General features: G+C 38.9%; 1 protein-coding gene across 1 annotated transcript in view; it reads left to right on the top strand.

Annotated features, from left to right (window-relative positions):
• Window positions 1–21,672, top strand: part of Fmn2 (formin 2) — a 312,905-nt gene that overhangs the window by 65,114 nt on the left and 226,119 nt on the right. Inside the window, exons 6-7 of the mRNA XM_033761961.1 lie at window positions 6,827–6,882; window positions 20,840–21,622. Coding sequence (XP_033617852.1) covers window positions 6,827–6,882; window positions 20,840–21,622 — 839 coding nt within the window. The remainder of the gene's footprint in view (window positions 1–6,826; window positions 6,883–20,839; window positions 21,623–21,672) is intronic.

Genomic DNA, 21,672 nt, shown 5'->3' with positions numbered 1-21,672 from the left:
CATGCCAATACCATTTGAATTATTTATGTATTGTATTTATCAGTTTATGTGTACTTGTCTTCCTATAGATTTTCAGTGTTTAAAGAGCTTTTGGCACATAGCTCATACTTAAATATTTGAGTGAATGAGTGAAGATCTTTCACTGGAAAGATCTCATTATGTAAAATATCTGCTCAATATATGAATACAAGGTTGGTGGGAGTGTTTTGGTGTGAGCTGAAAGAATTCCTGGACCTCTTTCAGGCTTAAATTCCAAGTTTCACAAGATTGTCCAGTTGATTGTCACAAAATAAAAGAGGTAATTAACTTGAATTACCAAATTTGTTGACACTGTGAACAAAGTGTATGGATATGAAGAGGGACTTGCCCATTTTCGTGTCGTCTATGGAAAATCAAGTCCTGCACTTTAGAAATGCAAATGGCCAAGAGATGAAACAGGTGATTGATTTCAATGCTGGGGATCAAATCTGGGACCTCTTACAGGCTAGGGAAGTGCTCTACCACAGAACCGAGCCCCCTGCCAGGGGACTGATTTTAGGAAGGCAATCCAGGCACAGAAAACAACAGAAGAAAAAAATATATGTACAGTTAGGGCTGGGAGTATAGTTGTGTCAAGAGTACTTGCTTAGCATGCATGCAAAGCCCTGTGTTCAATCTCAAGCACTCAAAAAAAGTACATATGTACACACATGTGTGGATCTGGTACAAACACAGCTGAAATTTTTTCTTTAGAAATCTCAAATATATTTATGTGCTGTCTGAGTGCGTAATAACTTACATTTGTCCCAAGAACATCTGAACAGCTTATACACGTATGTGGTATCCATAAGGATCACAAAGGGAAATGGATCAAACCAGAATGGATTTAGGATGAAGCAGGAAAGCGCAGCTGAGATAACCTAGCACCCTGAAACATCAGAAAGATCTTCAGTTTTTACAGCTAATTTGGGATTTATCCCTTAGGTTAATAGCACACATGGGAAACGAGAGCAATTCTCTGTCATCTCCAGGATGCAGGAGATTAAAAACAACAGCTGCTCACAAAAGTATGATTTTCCTGGTCTCTAGTATCTCGAAGAAGTCACTCTTAGGGCCCCTACGCAGAGATTGTGTGATGTAACCCAAGCACAGTCTCACTGGCTCGCTTCCACGTTTTGGCCAAATACTTTAACACTTGTTCATTTGAGGTCGTGCAGGGCTTCTGTGCAGGACCAGTGGTGAGCTGACCGTGATCTACAGCTCTGAATGTCCACGGCATCAGGGTAAAATGTTCCAGAATGGACAGACTGTGTTTCCTACAGAGATTACTTTGTGTGAGAATGCACATTTTTTTAGAAGGGGTAAAATAGTTATTTTCCAGCTATCTGGGTAATTCCTGCATCTTCGGTGGGATGTAGGGTTGACTCCATTTGGGAAAACTGAAATTTTTTTTTCTTTTATTGAGTGTATTGGTACATTTTAGGTATACAGTACAATTACATTCATTATTGGGATCTTGTGCCTTTCCATGATAGGTCTTGGTTCTCATTTTTTTCCCCTTGTCCCCTGCCCTCCCTTCACCCCCTCCTCCCCTCCCCATTTACAAACACTTTATTTCCATTTTTTAATTTTGTCATATTTTTTTTTCTTTCCCCTTACTACGTTTCCCCTACCCTTCCCATTTTCCCTATACCTTTAGCCCTTTTCTTCCTATTTCATATGGTCAATTATCTCATTAGGATCTTATGTACTATTATAGCTTTTCACATCAGAGAAATTATTCGGTATTTACATGTGTGTGACTTATTTATTTTGCTTAGGAGTATATCTTCAATATGTATCCGTTTTCCTACGAATGAATCTAATTTCTCATTCTTTATGGCTGAGTAGTGTTCCATTTTATAGAAAAACCACATCTTCTTTATCCAGTTTCCAACTGATGGGCAAATGGGTTGTTTCCAAGTTTTAGCTATTACAAACTGTGCTGCTATAAACATAGGTGCACATATGTCACTGTGATATGATTCTTTTAATTCTTTTGGAAAGATACCCAGCAGAGGGATGGCTGGGTCAAATGGAACCTCCAGTCCCAGCTCTTTGAGGTATCTCCATATTGATTTCCATAGTGGTTGCACCAGTCTGCGCTCCCGCCAACAATGGAGAAGGTTTCCTTTCTCCCCACAACTGTGCCAACATTTGTTATTGTGTGATTTCTTGATAGCAGCCATTCTTTGTGGGGTGAGGTGGAATCTCAGTGCTGTTTTCATCTGCATCTCTTGACTGACCAGTGGTGTGGAACATTTTTTCATGTATTTATTTGCTGCTTTTACTTCTCTGTCTGAGAAATGTCTGTTCATTTCAGATGCCCATTTTTGAATTGGGTCTTTGTATTTGGGGAATTTTTGATTGTTTTGAGTTCTTTATATATTCTCGATAGTAGTCCTTTGTCTGAGGAACAGCTGGCAAAAATTTTTTCCCACATTGTAGGTTATCTCTTAGTTTTGTTGATGGTTTCTTTTGCAGTGCAGAAGCTTTTTAATAAGATGAGATCCCAGTTGTTGATTCTTTCTGCTAGTTCCCATGCTACTGAGGATCTGTTCATAAAGTCTTTTCCTATGCCAGTGTCTTCAAGAGTTCTGCCTAACTTATCTTTCAGCAAGACTAGTGTTTCTGTTTTAATGTTTAGATCTTTAATCCACTTGGATTTTACTTTAGTGCATGGTGAGAGATAAGGGTCTAGTTTTAATCTGTGGCAGGTTGAGATCCAGTTTTTCCAACACCATTTATTAAAGAGGCTATCTTTCCTCCAGTGGGGATGGTCAGCTCCTTTGTCAAAGATGAGGTAGCTGAGTACATCTGGAGTTGTTTTTGTATCTTCCAGTCTGTTCCACTGATCCTCAGGTCTGTTTCTTTGCCAGTACCATGCTATTTTTATCACAGTGGCTTTGTAGTATAAATTCAAATTGGGAATGGTTATACCCACTGCCATGTGTCTGTTGCCTAGGATGGCTTTTGCTATTCTAGGTCTCTTGTGGTTCCAAATGAATTTTTGGATTCTTTTTTCTAGTTCTTGGAAATATAGTGTTGGAATTTCAATTGGCATTGCATTGAATCTGTATAGCAGTTTTGGAAGTATGGCCATTTTCACTATGTTGATTCTTCCTACCCAGGAGCAGGAGATATCTTTCTGTTTTCTTATATCCTCTTCGATCTCTTTTTTCAGAGTGCTGTAGTGGAAAACTGAAATGTTAAAGCTCATCTTCACATGTGGAAGAACATGGTATATCAGAATTTAAAACATCTACCATTTATTTATAAGGCAGCCTGTTCTGAGGCATGTTAAGTTTAATGGATTTGATTACAATTAAATTGACCAGACTCCAGTCAAATTGCTGTATGCTATAATTTAATAATTTATAAGCACACCTTTTTTTGTGGAGCTGGGAATCGAACCCATGTCCCTGCACATGCTAGACAGGCAGTCTGCCACTGAGCTACCTCCCTAATCCTTAAAAGTATTTAATCAAAACACTTAAACTGTGAAACTGTTCAGGACCACTTAATTCATTTTTATAAGGCATATGTTGTAAATGCTTAACGGGGCAGTTTAATTTGCATTCTTAGCAATGAGGCTGAGATCCTACATATGCCTATCTCATTGATATAAATATAGTATAGAACACATCCAAGAATGTTTCCTTTTATAGTGATAGGCTTATTTCATGATGATAAAAAAATCATTTCTGAAACAATTGGAATTGTGTGTAACCTAGGAGTTCAGATTATGCTGAGAATTTTCTGAAGTAACTAAAAAACTAGAACATTTATTATTTTTCCAGGAGTTTGCTTTCTCCTTTGCTTCATAATACTTTTTTCTGAGCAGTGGTGGGGTTGGACCCCACATCGCCCACATGCTAAGAAGACACTGTGCCACTGAACTACACCCTCCGCTCCTAGCTTTTCTTTTAAACATTCTAATTTCTTAGTTTTTTTTTTTTTTTTTTTTTTTTTTTAAGTAAAGGAGATGGTAGTTTTAAACGTACCTTTGAATCACTCTTAGTTGCTTTTTGAACAAGAACCATTTTAGTTGATGAAAATCTACTAGAGACTGAGTCCCAGAACTGGGGTAAAGGCAGCACTGGAGAGCGCCCCTGGGTGTCGGTAAGGATGGCATCAGTCTCTGAGGGGCCTCTGTTGATCAGAGCTGAGTGGCTTCTCACGTCCACCTGCCCCAGACTCTCCTGTTCAGCTGTTTCCTCCCAGTGTGCCGGTGTCTCTGTACTCAAGCACTGCACGCCACTTTTGTGATTCTTTTGCTTTTTAAAAATTCTTTTTGCTTCCAATACTTTTCTCTCCAATACTTTTTTTCTCCATTTCTCTTTTATTGTCTATCATTTTCCTTCTCCTTCATTGTTTTCTTTTCTTTGTTCTCATTTATTTCCCTTTTATCTTGCAGTAGTTACTCTGTGTATCTCTTTCATCTTAAATTCTTTATCCCCTAAATCTCCTACTTTCCAGTTTATGGTTATGAAGAATCTATTTTGATATATAATTTCCCTTAGATGTTTCAACACTTAGATTCAAGAAAATCAAGAGTGTGCATTGACAAGAATGAGGAGGGGAATGAGTTCTGCTCTGGAAGATACTGAATGAGAAGGAGTGATTAAAAAATTCCATACGTGTTTGAATTAAAAAAATGATACGGTAAAAGATACATTGTTACTAATCTCCCTGAAAATACTCTGCCTCGCTTTGAACACGTTATTCCATCGTTCCTGCCACTTTCTGAAGCAGTTCTGGGGGTCCTCTGTGTATCTTTACAAGATGTGTTTAAAAAGACAGTGAATGCTGCTACCCAGTGCCATCCAGAGGAGAGGCAGCCTCGCAAAAACATGACGCTGTGTCCTCACCCACTTTATTCACTGACTCCGGCATCGTGGGGCTTCTGACTCATTCCCAAAGTCAAAATGACCGTGGTGTGCAGACGTCTTGAATTGGTTCGGGATATGAAGAGAGCCGTGACCGTATATCCACTGACGCTCCGGGAAGAGGGCTTCCAGAGCTGCTCTAGAAAGCAGCTAGAACAACGGGACAAGTGTTTCTGAAGTGTGTGTGTGAGAACTTTAGTAAGAACCAACAGCGATGCATCTTTTTTATAAATTAAAAAAAATGACAATGTACCGTATTTTTTTTTTAATCATATCTGGTCAATGGAGGTAAAATGTGAGTGTTGAGAATATTTGGTCCTACTCTTTCTAGCAAACGCTAAGAATTTTTTAAAAATATGGGTCACCAGGTCAAGGACTATAGAAAAAAAATTAATGTAAAGAACTATTAGGGCACCACTAGGAGATCCTTTGGGCTCATATTGAGCTGTGTAAATAGAAAGAAGAGAGAAAGAAAGTTTTCTACATGTGTATAAATCCAGGACTAGGCTTCAATCTGTGTTGGGGAGGATGTGGAAGTGAAGAACACCAGAAAACAGGAGTGTTACTTCTTTATTAACTGTGGACCGGTTTGATGTCAAAGACCTTTATTTAGGTTCGACTTTGTTCAAGTCTGATGTCAATTCAGACTATAGATTTGTTAGCGTAAGAGGGAAGGTAGGGCCAAGGAGTGGGTCCTGAGGATACTGGGGAGGAGGAGCATTCCAGGTAGGGTGGCAAGCTGGCCAGGATAGCTGGGGCACAGTGAGCAAACAGGGAACGGGGGAAGCGGTTGATTAGGAAGTGTGGGCTGAAGAGACCATGCTCAAGAGCCTGTGTCGAGACTGACACTCGTGTGAGCGCAGTGAGAACTCTCACGGTAGCTTCGCAGTCTGTTATGCTATTTATAAGGTAAATGTCTTTTACTTTCTGGGGCATTGTGGCAACGCCAGTGTTTCTAAATTGGGATTGTCGCCATGGTTGTGGCAAGTGACTGCTGCATCTCGGGTCCGTTGTCTGATCTGCAGGCCAGGCGGGCAAGGGAGAGGAATGTGACAGTCAGGAGACACAAACACTTGTTTTCAACTTGCCACCTGCTATGCTACGGGGCTTGGGCTGCTTACTTACCACGCTGAGGAGGGATGAGAATTAGTGGCTTTTATATTCGGATCCATGGAACTCTGGGGATTCCTGAAGGCTTATTTTTATTTTTATGTTTTTAAATTTGTATACAGACTTCATTTAGGAGATATCTTCTAGGTAAATAAAAATCCCACACTTGGTTATCCCTTAGGGTTCCCAGCGTGATGATTTTGCAATCTCATAGAATCTCAAATGACAAAAACACAGAAGGAATAAAGTGCTTTATTACTTAATTTCTTTTGGTAGCAGTATTCTTTCCTTGTCTTGGAAACCAGAGGGTAATTTGTGAGTAGTTTACAGAAGACCTTTGAGATGCCATTCTTAAGACCGAGGTGGCTTCCATTATTGTTAGGATGTCCTGACACAATACAGAAATTAGCAATCAAGAAAAATAGCTGTGGTTGATGTGCAAAGAAGGGAATAGAACTATTACAGTTTTTAAAAGTAATGATTGTTGGCAGGGGTATGGGGAAAAAATGAGAACCAAGACCTGTCATGTAAAGGTGCAAGATCCCCATGATAAATGTAACTGTACTGTATACTTAAAAAGTACCAATAAACTCAGAAGAAAAAAATGATTGTCATTATATGTGTGTTATATCCTGAAAACTTTTTGCATTCTCATAATCTATTAGTGTAATAATTGGAAGAGATTGGGTATTTGTGGTACTTATGCAGGTATATTTTACTGAAAATTTTATTTTTTTGACTAAGGAAACTGTTTATTATTCTTTCCCTGTCTTTTAAAATGTTGACTGTCTGCTTCATGTCCTATCCAGAATCTCAAGCTGCTATTTTGGAAACTCCAAAAAAAACTCCAGATGCTGTTCAGCAGGTAAGATCTTATTTTGTTGTTAAATCACTGTTTTATTTGTCTTAAAATTGTTATAGGCTCTGTGGTTTGTCTTCTCATCTGCCCAGCCGGTGAGGTCACCCTTGTTGCCCTCAGTCTGTGGGAACTCAGTCAGAAGGCAGGAGGGAATGTTTTCTTCCATTTATATTTTGCAAAGAAATCAGCTTTGAAGTGGAACTGAGCACAAGCTTTTTAGAAGGTGCACCATTCTATATCTAGCCAGAGTGGAGCCAAACTACTGTTTCCAGCAGGAAACTCGCCTTGTTCAGGAGGCTTTTGCACTGAAATGTCCCTCGTAGAATAGAACTATGGATAGTCTAAAAAAAGAGAGAGAGAGAACCTCTCAAAAATTTTTGAAATCAAATGAGATTCTCCTCCCCCTTTTCAGGGGCCAGTGCTAGGGATGTGACCAAGGTCCTTGTGTATACTCAGCAAGTGCTCTACCACTGAGCTATAGCCTCAGCCCCTAAGAGTCTTACATTGCTGTGGTGAATAAATATCGATGTCTGTTCAATTTCTGTGAGACCCTTTTTTCTCTTAGCCAAAATTTGTCTTTTTCCTTTCTACTCAAATGGACTTACTGTAAAAAAAAAATATTAAGACAAGAAAGTAAACATTTGTAAGGAACAGTAACTTTGGATAGGAATCACTGTTTTGGATATAAAACAAAACTTTTAAAACTCTTAAAATTTATTTTTACTTTCTCCAAACTATGCTTTTGAAAATAATATTATATTAGAAATGAACAGTAAGAAGATGTGTTCTGTTCTATTAAGTGTGGTCTAATAGGAAATAAGAGTGCTCACACCTAGGTTCTACACCAAGATCTGTTTCTGGTTAGTGTGTGTATGGTCAGTATGTAACTTATGTGGGACATGGTGTTCTTTTCTGTAAAATTAAAGTATTGGTGATCTTTGGCAATCCATGAACATATACACTGATTTCCCCTTTACAAAGAAGCCTTGAACCATACGTGAAAGTTGTGCTCCCCCTGGAGGAAAAGCAGGGATATAGCACTAGCTGAGCATTTGGGGCACAGATACCTTTTAAAAAGCCACTGGGCTTTTTAACCTTTAAGAGTAAAGCTACGTTTAAGGATGGTGTCATTTTTAAAAAAATCAAGTTTCTTTTTTTTTTGTTGTTCAGAGAAGAAATTTGCAACAACTCAGAGAGGCATGGTGGGCTCAGCTGGTGGTTAATTAGCTGGGATGATTAGCCAGTAGTGTGTGTCGGGGGGGAGGTTTCAGTACTCATGATTTTGTTCTCAAAATGTCTTCTCATAGTTTTATTTTTTGGGTAAGCAACCATAGCTAAATTAGACTTTTCTGAATTCTATGTCTAGAGCACATATGATTGAATTCTTTTTTATATATGCTAATGCCAAAGAGAACCCAGACATGATGTATATATAACAGCAATATAAACAATGATAACTTTAACAATAATAAAACATGAACATTATTCTCTATGTTAAGATTACAATGACAATGCTTTGTGATACATTCTCATGTGCAAAATTACAGACTGATCTGTTTTTCTCGAGCTATGTAGCATAGTAAAAGTATCTTGCAATAAACGGAAAACCTAATGGATTGGATGATGTAAGACAGACCCAGTGATGAAGTAGGTTGAATATCACATCTTATCCTTTCTTTGTTGGCAGTGAGGAGTCTAGAAGCCGGGAAATACAGTGAAGGGCGAGGTAGCAATATTTGGAACCAGTTGAGGTTAAGCACTCAAGAATGGCATCGCCTACTTTTGGAGTCATTGGTCCTTTGTCATAATTTTTTTTTTTAATGGGCTGGCTTTTTAAATTATACAATTATGTACATAGGAGCCTAAAGTAACTGTCCATAAAGGGGTTATAAGGAACTAGAATTAATTATCAACAACTGTGTTTTTCCCCCTGCATTATGCCTTATAATCCTTATAGTAATCCTTGAACACAGCTGTTATAATTCTTATAAAGAAAATGATTCCTGCTTATTATCATGCCTTCCTGCCTATAGGAGTTAAAAGTAATTTGCTTAAAGCCACAAAATTGATGAAGGGCAAAGTTAGGATTTGAGCTTAGGTATCACCTTTATGCTTCTACTATGATAAAAACTTATAGTTACTCATGGGTAAGTCACCTTCTGGCTATTTAGTGCAATCTGATTCCAAAACCATCATACGAATGAGAAATTTATTAAGAAGTTGTTATTTTAATTTTAAATTATATCTTTTATAAAAGCCATATGTCGAGATACATTATAGTGTCATATTGGTGCATTAAACTATGCGTTTTGAAGTTGTATTATGACTGCTAAATACAGCTTTCCATATAAAGCACCTTGCTTTTCTCTCCTTGGCCACTAGATGGCAGCTCTGTATCTCTGTAAGTGAGCACCGCAGAAGGCCATGAGAGACGCTTTCAACCAATTCACTCAGCGTGAATGAACAGAGGTTGCCTGTTCTGTTCGGCTGCCTGCGTTGTTCTGTGGTCGGACTAGGAGCTCACGGTCTGCCTGGTCAGCCCGGAAGCGGAGCTGGAAAGCACTGACTGAGCTCTCCTTCAGATGTGTGCTTGCGCACCTGTTCTCTTAACTGGAGCTCACTGGAATTTATTGAATGAGTTTTGACTTTTATTTTCTCCCTGTAGTTAATAATTCTGAGAATTCAATACCCCTTTGAAAAAAACACATGGCTCTTAAAGCTTTTTTTTTTTTCCAACTAAGAGAAATCAAAGGATGTAGTGTTTCCAGCTTAAAGCGAATACGACTGTCACTTATGTGAAAGGAAAGGAATACAGCTGCTTGTTGAGTACTTCTAAGTGTGTCTTGTAGAATTCGGAGGTTTTAAAATAAAGCTACATTGTCTAGGTCTCAATTTTTGTTTATGTCATTTTAATTTTTAAAACTTTGAGACAGGGGCCTTGGTGCATTGTCCAAGCTGGCCTCGAACTCCTGGGCTCAAGCACTTCTCCTAACTCAGCCTTGGGAGTAACTGGGACTGCAGGCATGGACCATTATGCCTGGAACTTACTGATTATTTTAAATTCAAGGAATATGCTCTGAAAACTCCATAGAGTATAAGGAATTATGGCAGAAAACTGAAACCGGAAGTGTAATTCTTTATTTATTTTTTTACCTCTGGTATTTGAACTGCTATTTAAACTGTAACTACTTTTATATTCCATAACTTATAAGTAGCTAAAGTTCAGTTTTCTTCTCTAAAGATAATTGTTTTAAAGATTGGTGTATGCAGCATGTTTTACTTGATTGCCTCCCAGGTTTTAGCTTATTCTTTGCTTTTAAAGCAGTATATAAAATGCTTTGAAGCATTTTCCTGAAACTCCTCGTATATTCTTAAAGTAAATAGATTACTTGGAAGATGAATAGAATACAATTTTGATCTTTCAGAACTCTAACTTTAGGGAAGGAATGAAAATATCAATATAAAGTCGGATGTCTACACTACGATATAATGAATAACCATGTCTATTACAGAGTGCTAGATAATAAGAAATTTAACAATATAAGCACTGTCTTTTTCTGTATGTTGCACAATTTACATGCTAATAAATTCTCAAGTGTCAGAAAAATTTTCTGCTCACATCAGTTCTACTGCATCCCCTTTAAGGCCCAATTCAGTTAGAGATTTATTTGAGTTGACTACTATTTTCCATTTAATCTCCTTGAAGTATATGTTACAGTATTCTTTATACCATGGCCAGTCAGTATAATTTTAGTTTCAGAGAGTCTTTACTTAGGAACAAATCAAGAAACGCAGGAGAATAAAGTGCAGTAGCTTAGCTGATGGTGCCTGAGAGAAGGCATAGAACTTTCTCTTCATAGAAAAGTTTGAAGAGTAATAGGCTCAAAAGAAAGGTGCAGGGTGAAACTATTTCTCAAGAAACAATGATAGAGACTTGCAAAAATAAGCCATTTGAACTGGGGTGGAATGGAGTGGACACACAGAAGAGTAGGTGAAAATACATTTAATGCAAAGTTCTTCTGAATTCTAAGATAAAAAAGTTAATATAGATTGGCTATTTCTAGCCCCAAATGCTCCCAAATCTGAAGTTTTTTGAGCATCAGCATGACACCAAAGTAGAAAATTCCTCACTATAAAATTTTGTTTCATTCATTAGATTATTAAAAATATTTGTATAAAGTTATCTCAGGTTATTTTTATTTGTTTTGTTTGTTTTTGGTTTTTTGAGACAGGGTCTCACCACGTAGGTGAGACTGACCTGGAACTCACTATGTAGCCCAGGCTGGTCTCGAACTCACAATGATCCTCCTGCCTCAGCCTCCCAAGTGCTGGGATTACAGGTGTGCACCACCACACCCAGCTCTCAGGTTATTTTTATATGCAGGCTCTGGTATATATTAAACATCAGTAAATTTTGTATTTAGGCTTGAGTCCCATTCCCAAGATATATCATTATGTATGTGCAAATATTTCAAAATTTGAAAAAAAATCCTTATATATTTTTTTCATTAAGTTTACTGGTACTCTTTAGGTATGCAGTACAGTTACATTCATCATTGGGATCTTGTACTGTTACATGATCTATCTTGGCTCTTATTTTTTCCCCATACCCCTTCACTCCCTTTACCCCCTTCATCCTTCCCTATTTGGAAAGACTTTGTTTTCATTTTTTCCCTTTTTCGTATTTTTTTTCTCTTCCCTTATTTCCTTTCCCCTACCCTCCCATTTCCCCTACTCCTTTAGCCCTTTTCTTTCAATTTCACTCATCTATTATACAATTTGAACCTTATTTACACTTTTAGTTTTTCACACCAGTGAAATGATTCAGTAATTACACGTGTGTCCTATTTCTTTCCCTTAAGAGTAGGGCCTCAATGTGCATGCATTTAGCTATAAATGTCTCTAGTGTCTCATTCTTTATGGCTGAGTAGTACTCCCCCAAATCCTTATATTAACACTAAAGTTTCCAAGCATTTTGAATGAGATAATTCACCCCACATGAATTTAGAAGGTGATTAAACCCAGCAAAACAACAATCCACAAGTAAATAACAAATATAAAATAGTGTGACAGGTAGGGCTTAAAGGAGACAGGGAGAGAGATCAGACTCTGGGTTAGTCATTCTCAAAACTTACCTCAGTGTCTGATCACTTTAGCTGCCCAATAAATATTGTGACCCGAGGAGTCTGGGTTAGGAAGAGAAGCAAGGATAACCATGTGGAGGGGCCGACATTGAGAGCAGGAAACATTTGGGTAGGTGTTTATGATACTACATTAAGGGGAAGGAAGGAAACTTCGGGAGAGAACAGTTTTCTTTTGTAGAAACTCCAAGGAGCTCAGAGAACAATGTAGACATCTTAGCATCAAAAGTGAAGGGAGGAAAGACATTTCCATCAGATTTGAGAATGAAAACCAGCTAACATCTGGAGAGCAGTTAGAATGTGAGATGAGCAGGAGCAGACAGGTTTGAATGTGAGCAGCAGGGCTTGGAGGTTCCATGGCGTTGTACCTCTGCTCTAATGGGTTATAGATGGTGTAAACTACTCTGCCTTGTGGCGGGATTAATGAGCCACACAGAAAGACAACTGTTCAAGCAGCTCATCTAAAGGGACAGGCAAGCTCATAAAAGGCTTTGTTTATAAAGGCTGCTACTGTCTTATCAACTACCTGCTGACCTACTACGGTACAAGATATTTCTGGTAAATACCGAAGGAGATACAAAGAATTCTGCGACAACATCCTGGCTATTTAGAAGCCGAGAACTGCGTTAGAGGGCTGTAGCACTTCTGTATACAGAATGACTTGCGAGGCGTAATTCTGCAAAGATGCTCGGTGCCTGTTGCGTTACAGACATTAAATATGGCAATGTTGTTGAGAAACTTTCGAGACTGTTTCCAAGGAAAGGGGCCACTTAGTCCAGCCTCCTGTTCTGGACAGGTAGAAGATGAGAGTTTCTGGTGGAAGAGGGTGAAAGCACAGATGTGGAGAGGAAGAAGGTGCTGCCCTGTGGCTCAGGTGCGGTGAGAGTCAGCCTCACTGCGAAGACCCAGGCTTGCTTTCTGCCCCTGGGTGGCCTCTGCATGCAGCCCGGCAGCGCCTCGGCCCCGTCTTATCTGGATTCCTGCGCAGTCTCTTGATAGGCCTCCCCTCTTCCAGTCTTAACCCCTCCTAATCTCACCACAGTGCCTCCAGAGTTATCTTTCTAAAAATCCAAATTCGCTTCTGTCTGATAACTGCTTAGAGTCATTCAGGGGCAGCTCATAGCTTTTGAAAAAATATTCAAGTTCTTGAGTTTGACATAAGGGTTTCCTCTGACATCTTCTCTTTGTACCTTATCACTCACCGTTTCCTCTGGTTTGGCCTTAAAACATACCCACATTTCCTGAAAACTTCCTGCATAGTATCTTTATGTGTGTCTTCTGCACATGATTTATTTACGTATATTTGTCTTTGTGTGTCACTCTTCTTTAAAAATCTCTGTAACTTTTGTTAATCTTTTCTCATCCAGCTTGACTTCTTAGGCACTATTCCTGAAGACTCATTTCCGTGTTCCTGCTCTATGACCCCCTATAAATGCTGAATTATCAAAAGGCACTCAGTTCCTTAAGGACAAGACTGTCTTTATTCCTCCAGTGTCTCATACAGTACCCAACATTTACTGAAGAGCCCCAAAAAATGTTCAGTGAAAGAATACAGGTGAGACAACACTGATGAGAAACACTGAAGATGTATGTGGGGACCAGTTTACCTGGGCATGAATCCCAGTTGTTGCACTTTGAACCCAGGAACTGTCAGAAAAAAAACCAGACATTAAGTGACAAGGACAGATTTTAATTGACAGTAACTCTTGGAGGAAGGAAGAGTTGTTGTGAACGGAACTCAACTCTGATCTGAGGCAACTGAGGATTTTAAAAGGACAGTGAAGGAACAGAAGGGGGAAACAGAAGCTCAGGAGAGACAAGGAGCAAACCAAGTTTTTGGTGATCTTGGGTTTTGTCACATAAGCACTTTGAAGAGCTCTAGGGTCACCCTAGGGATGTGGCCTTAAGTTATGAGAAACTGTGATAGCATTTGCTCCAGTCTTTCTAGGCCAAGATTGGGGCCTAGTCTAGAAGAGGGCTCAGAGGAGCCTGCCTAGAGTTTGAGGTGAGAGAATCTTTGTCAGAATTCCATAGTCTGTTTTCTCTTGCCACAGAAAACAATACCACAGACAGAGAAAAAAATAGAGTTTTATTTAGCTTACAGTTCTGGTGACTGGGAAGTCCAAAAGCATGTGGCTGGTATTTGGCGAGGGCGTATAGTATCAAGCAACATTGGCACAGGGCAGTGGATGAAGAGACAGAACAAGCATGCTAGCTAGGCCTTGCTGCTGCTGTTTATAAAGCCACTGATGCTGTCAAGGGGGCCGGACTCTTGTGACCTCATCCAACCCTAATTACTCCCAAGGACCCTACCTCCAAATGCCACTTCTGGAGTTATTTAATTAACTTAATTCGGAGATTAAATTTCCAGCACATGACAGGGATATGTTGAAACCTTCACAGAGTTTAAGTAGAACTGCTAGTGAAATGTGACTTATGAAAGTCAGTTTAAAATTTATTATTCTTCTCATGGAAAGTATTTCACCAGATGCTTTATCTATAAATTGGGCATAGGGCCAGGGATTTAGCTCAGTGGTGCCGCCGCCTGCCTCACAAGTGCAAGGTCCCAGGTTTGATCTCTGGTACTAAAAAACAAAACAAAACAAAAATTGGACATGATAATTCCTATCTCAGAGCTTTTATGGATTTTAAATGCATTAATTTATGCAAAATGCTTTGAAGGGCTTCTGGCATGTTAATAAACACATGAAATGTTACCTATTATTTTTACCATTGTTACATCTGAACAATGCTCTGGTTTTGAAAGTTAATGTCATGATATAATCAGATTTTGTAGATTCTGTCTTTGTAGACTTAAATTCTTGCTAAATGTGTTTTATCCCCCAAATGAGCACTCCTGTGCCCTGGTCGTTTGCAGATACGCACAACTTGGTGAAGTTTTATTGCACCTCCCAGGTGAGGTTGAACAGGCTGTGCTTTCCTGTTTCGGCCTTATTCCGCAAGCAAGTTGTTCTTTGTGTTTAGTGGTATGTTTTTCACATTTTGAGGCTTTTCCCTGGTGACCTCACTATTTAAAGTGGCCCCAAGCTCAGTGCTCAGCGTCTTCCGGCATCCTTAAGCCGGGAAGGCTGTGATGAGCCTCGTGGAGAAATGCGTGTATTTAATCCCCACAATTCCCCTGTGCAGTAGGCTTGGCAGCTAGTGGATTAGCTACATTCTGTAGGCCAGTAAAGCCCTATAAGCCAAGTAGAGGATGTAACGTATCCTCTGTTCAGCACCCAGAATGTAAGAATTTTTGAACAAGGAAGTATCAGGAGTTGCTAATAGTTAAGTGACAATTACTTGGCAAAGGAGTGTATTTTTGGTTGGAAGAGGGTGAGCAGAGACAGGGGCACAGCACCCTTTAAAGTGCTCATATAAACTCTTATAAAGTAACTCCCGGCCATGATGAGACTATCCACTTATGTGTTGATGTGAAGCTGGAAAAATAGCAACCAGAGACTGAAATAGTGTTTTGGTAACTATTCCTAGGACATAAATTAGCCTGTGGCTCCCCATGCATGGTCCCTGAGCCAGCAAATTGGCACCAACTGAAAACTGGTCAGAAATCAAACCCTTAGACTTGACTGACTCCAGATTTGCTGAATTGCAAACACTAAGGATGGGACACAGCAATCTGTGTTTGAACAGCCCCTCAGCCTAGGTTGATTTTGGTGCACATTCAGCTTGAGAGAAAAGAAATTATAGAAATGATTCAAAGATTTTAGCAAACCGAGGTAAACAAGGCAGGAGGGTATTAGTTTGATAGAGGATAAGATGCATTTTGCATTTAAGGAAAAGGGAAGGATAATCAAATACTGTCACAATAGCTAAACGCAATATGGAAGTGAAGTACTGATGAGAGAGAGAAATCTTGGAATAATCAGCAGAGATGGGAGACTGGAAATGTAAAAACAGATGATGGTTCCATTAGATAGAAAGAGAACAGTGGGCCTGAAATGAAGTCTTCACAGAAACACACACAAGAACGGGAAGGCAGGAGTGTAAAATTATAAAGGATGGTGATTAACAGTCTTTGATTCTTTATGACAGCCATTGTTAAAGCTACAAAATTTGGCAAAAAAGAGAACATCAGCAATCCCGAGAGAACCATTCCCATGGAGTGACGGGGCAAAAGGCAGCTGCACCATCCTGGCTAAGAGTCCTAATTCATGCCGTTTGATTTTTCACAAGCTTCATTCTTCAGGAAGTTTCTTTATGACATTTAAGAATAGTTTAAGTGTTAATGCAAGGAACGTGCTTAAAAGGTAAACATAAGACAAAACAAAAATGAGCTGCCCTTTATACCACCGGATCATTAAAGGAATGTGAAAATGTGATAAAATAGTGGTTTCCTTCCTTGATTATTTAGGTCAGCTAAGGCACGTATGGCTTTTAGCATACGGTCTAGGACATTGCCACAACACTAGTTCGAATAACTAGAGACAAAGTTCAGAAGCCATGAGAGGGAAAAGTGACAGCACGTTTCCTCTTTTCTGCTTGTTTCCTTTTTCTTGACCCTCTTTCCCAAACATATTATTACTTTTACAGAGTTTATCCACTGGTGAAGATTCCTTTCACGTTTACATCAATCTGTTTATCAGCTATGGTGCTAAATACTTATGATTTCTAACTTATAGCTCCCTTGTTCCACTTATGCTTCTCACACAGTGAAGGTCTTGGAAAAATTTATCATTTATTCCGGTTGAAGAACATAAATTTCAATAATTCATCATTTGTTTCCTTATAAAGATTTTGTAGATGCCATTTGCACTCTCTATGTACGAAGCTTTTCTTTTCTATACTGTGTTCTACTATATGAAGCCGTAGAGAAGTTATTTATAGTTTATCATGTCTTGATATTTCCCTCTTTCTCAATTTCCTTTTAAACCTGAAAATTTTGTAGTTTTGTTTTGATGCATACCCATATCTGTTTGAAATCTGGATTTCTTTTACTATAGAGTCATTTCTAGCATGTGTTGGTTTATTGTAGATTTGGAATTCTCTTGGTTTGTTCCAAAACCTTAGAATGCTTTAGAAGTTAAAGCGTAACAGAATTTATATGCCTCAATGAAGAGTAAGATTCCTATTTTATAGATGTCTACTAAAGTTTCCTAACCTGCCAGTGGTAAATCCTCAGAATTTAATAGGACTTGAAAATCTGAGTATGGCAGAAAATAAATTGAAAATCTCATGCCAGAATTTACAAGGAGACTGTTTGTGTTAACTTACCAATAAGCAATTTTGTATTCTAGGCTCTGAAAGTATTCTGTGTACATAATAAACATAATGAAGTTTCATAGATGAGCAAATGAACTTTTCAGCAAAAGCTTTATTTCAGTGTGTCTTGGCTTCTTTCTTGACAGTTGTAATCTTAATGTTATAGCAGTGTTTTCTTTTTCTGGGAATCAGATAATCTTGCATTTGGAGAAATGCTCTTGGTGAATATTTTATTTTTCAGTGCAATTTGTATTTCATGATATGCAAGTGTTCAAACAATTTATAAGAACTAACCATCACCTCCCACGTATATTCAGGAATGGAAGAATTTTGGCTGACTTATTGTATATAATTATTGAGCCAAAATGGATGGCAACTCTACCACTTTTAATGATTTAGGGTTTTGAAACAATATTTTAAAATAATCTCAAATACTTCTTACAGTATATTACTTCTTGTGTTGACTAAAAATATGTTTATTTTTCCTCCATTTATGAGGATCTACTCATTACGTAAGTTCTGTACAAAACTGCCAAGATTATGTTTTTCCATTTCATCTTTTAAAAATATTATTTAATTTTTGATTGTAAGAACATTGGGTAAACTGTTGCACACATTGTGGAAATGCTGATTGTCTTTTTGAAAAGTAAAGTCCAAAGATAATGAGTGCATTTGCCCAGTCCCAAGTCCCTTGAGAATGTGACAGGCCACCCTCTAGCTGTACCCTGGAGGGATGCGGATTAAATCCCACGAACTGGACAGAGAACAGCAGGCTCCTCACTTGAGGGCTTTCTGTGGGCCTCTGAGCACCTGGCAGTCAGTCTCTTAGGAATTGAATCTGGGCTTTGTCAGTGGGTGGGCTCTGCACAGCTTTCTTTAAAAATTAATTTTATTGGTACAGTGCAGATATACGTAGTGATCTTTACTTCCTGTGGATCCTGAGAGTAACATGTTTGGCTAAATGGTCAGAGAATAGACAGCATTTTTTTTCTTAATAATGATCAATATTTAACATGTAAATTTCTTTATAAATCTCTGGGAAAAAAATAACCCTTAGAGAAAGTAGCTCTTAGCTGCTGACAAGCAAGGCAGCCTTTTCCAGGGAGCACTTGAGAAAAAGTCTCTGCTGACGCTGTGAATTGGTCCTTCCAGAGCCAACCATGCCTTGGCTGATGGCCTAGATAAGGGAGGCCAGATAAGATTCTTTGATGACTCTCAGCCAACTTCAGAACCCAAAATCCCTCATGCATTTGGTCCCTTAAGAGTGGATGGGAGGCCTTATTTTACAGGCCCTTCTGTTAAGGTTTGAGATGAGTTAATTGTTGTTTCCTGGAACGGAAAAGGAATTGTAACACTTATTCAGGGCCAGCGGTTTATGCCATGGGTGAAGATAGGTCATCGAAGAGGATGAAGATTCTAGCAAATTGAATTTTTTGTTCTTGCTACAGTGTGAATAATGTGAGAATCAAATAGATAGTCTCTTCCCCCAGCTTTCTTTTGTGATGTCTGTCTACAAAACTTACCCATATAAAATTTCCCTATAAAAAATTTCAGTCTTTTGTTTTATGGTTTGTTTATTGTTATCTTCAAGATACTTTAACTCTGCCACCTTCCTGGCACCACCTGGCTAACACTGCTCTATTACAGATTTGGTTTTTGAATTTTATTCTCTCATGGTTTGCTCTGTCATTTCTTGGTTCTAGTTCTTGTTGTATTTTCCATTTGAAACATTTAAAGGTTATAAAGTTTATGAGTACCTTATTTTTAAATACTTTATTGTTATGTGCCCTTAATTGTCTCTTCTTAAAGATAAGTAAAATGCAAAACAAAAATACATATTAGCAAGTAGACCCTAAATCTGCCCCCTCCACCTTGACCCAGGCTACCTGTTACTATTCATTTGCTTTACTTTTGGCAGAGTGAATTTACCAATGACTTTAGGGTGTTTTAGGCCATACGATATAAACATAATGTAAGGTAAAGTTGCTAATCTTACGGAAGGTGTTGGATTTCTTGAAGGCAGGAAGGTGAGGGCAGAACGCTTGAATCACGTGCATATAACTGATTCATGAGTGCCTGTCAGAGTGAGTTAATATGGCAGGGTGATTATGTGACAGAGATATTTAAAGCATGAACTTGCATACTATAATTATCAAAGGCCATTGGAAAATTAATGAGATTCTCAAATATTACCAAAAGATGACCATCTTTTCATAAACTTTTCATATATGATGTATCATAGTATAGTATTTTTCCCCCAAATATTGCACTGAAAATAATTTTAAATCTAATAACTTGTATGTGCTTCTCCAGTGGCACCCCAGTTCATGAATGCTTGTGTTTGTAAACAGTTTGGTTTGCAAACAGAAGTGTTTGGCAAAAAATTTTTTTTGTTTGCAAACTGTACATCGGGTGACAAACACGACCATGGGAATGTTTTACACACAAACACAAAGTTGGTGGCCAACTTTTCTAAAATCTCAGAACAAATTAAGTTTGTAAAATATCACTATATGATAAAGTAACTTTTAAAAATAAGATGATACAGTTGCTTAGTTTTAAATTTCTCTAATTGGGGAAAAAACTAGATTTTTTTTCACAATTTATTCTGAAATATTGGTACCTGCTTATATCAGTAAAGCCTTGTAGGAACTAGAAAATATGACAGGTCTACCAAACAGAAGGGTTTACTACATAAAGTGTTCTGATACAAAGTTGGAAAGCTTAAAGGATCTGTTTTTAAACTGAAACTTTCATGGTCTGCCAGGCAGGCTGAAACCTTGTAGATAAGTATTGCAAACTGCAAAGTGGATGTTGGAGTGTTGTCCCAGGGAAAATCAAATTTTCACATCTTCTTTGGCAGCAGACCAACTAAGACACAGAGGATCATGGTTCTGACTTGTAAACCTATGTGTGACCTAGGCCCATCTAATTGGTTCAGGCTGGCTATAGAAGAGTCTGTAAATAGAGTTTTTCTTCCCACTTCATTATATATAAGGAGAAAGGGGTAGAGGTTAGGAAGGCCCCTTTAACTAATCATATACTTAATATGTAGTTTACCTTAAAATAGTGCCTGTTTAAAGTGTTCATCCTTATAAATCGTGGAAAACCATCGATTTCTGAAATATCTTGGGTAAAATACTAAAATTATAGTAAACATCATGTAAGTGCCATGGCACATACTCAGAAGGTAAGTGCCCATGCTCTTATAGATATTAAAAATATTTCACTTATTAGGGACTTAATATTTTGAAAATAATTTTAGGAATATCCTAATAGCAAATGTTCCTAGACATGAAAGAAGTTTATCTTAGTAATAAACTGTCCCTCAGAATAGTCTTTCCAATTCTCTGTCATCTGCTTATCCTCAATACTATTTGAAGATGACGTAAAAGAACTTAGGATCTTACGGTGTAATGTGTGTGAACCACTTTAAAATCCAAGGGCAGAAAAGAGGGATCACAGACATATTCATAGTATCTTTCTGTGGAAGGATCTCTCTGAAAGACAATACAGTTTTGTTTAATTTTATGATTCTCTTTCTGATATTTGGAGTTTTCCTACTTTCGTTTTCAGCTGTGTCTGTGCTTGTTTCCCCTCAGGAAGCATTTGATATGCAGTCTGAGGGACAGGCGACTGTAATTCAGCAGCTGGAACAGACCATTGAGGACCTGAGGACCAAAATAGCTGAATTAGAGAAGCAGTATCCTGTCCTGGACACGGAGGTGGCCGGCAGCCATCCAGGGGTTGAGGATGGAGTGACAGCCTCAGAGGACGTCTGTCTGGAAGTTCTCAGATTAGGACGAAGGGATGGACAACATCAAAGGATTGTAGAGGCAAAATCAATACAGACTTCCCCAACAGAGGAGGGCAGGATTCTGGCGTTTCCATCTGTGGGTCCTCCGTGCCCACCTGGGGCCGAGAATGGGAAGTCACCTGCTCCGGCCTCAGCTTCTGGACCTCAGACAAAATTCTGTTCTGAGATTTCTTTGATTGTGTCTTCAAGGAGAATATCGGTACAGCTCGATGCCTATCAACCCACACAGGGTATATCACAGCCTCCATCTCCTCTGTCCCTTCAGTTGCCTGACGGTCAAGGACTGCCTGGGTCACAGCCCTCCCTCCCTCCTCTCCCCACTGACTCTGAAACCAGCCATGAACACTCTATTCTCTCCTACTCTGGAAACAGCTGCAGCATCCCACACCCGCCGCCTCTGCCTTGCGCAAAGTCCTCTAGCTCCATGCCTGGCGTGGGCCTGGAGACTCTCCCACCTTCCCTTGATGTGACAGTGCCTGCTCTGCCCAGTACAACAGTCCCCCCACCTCCTCCTCTGCCAGGTTCTGAAATGCTGCCACCTCCTCCTCCCCCTTTGCCTGGTGAGGGGGTACTTCCTCTTCCTCCCCCTCCCCCTCCCCTTCCTGGAGTGGGAGCACC

Source organism: Fukomys damarensis, unplaced genomic scaffold (genome assembly GCF_012274545.1).
Source record: "Fukomys damarensis isolate Sample0158 unplaced genomic scaffold, DMR_v1.0_HiC HiC_scaffold_11, whole genome shotgun sequence".
Taxonomy (NCBI): Eukaryota; Metazoa; Chordata; class Mammalia; order Rodentia; family Bathyergidae; genus Fukomys; species Fukomys damarensis.
This window is presented reverse-complemented; position numbering and strand designations above follow the sequence as displayed.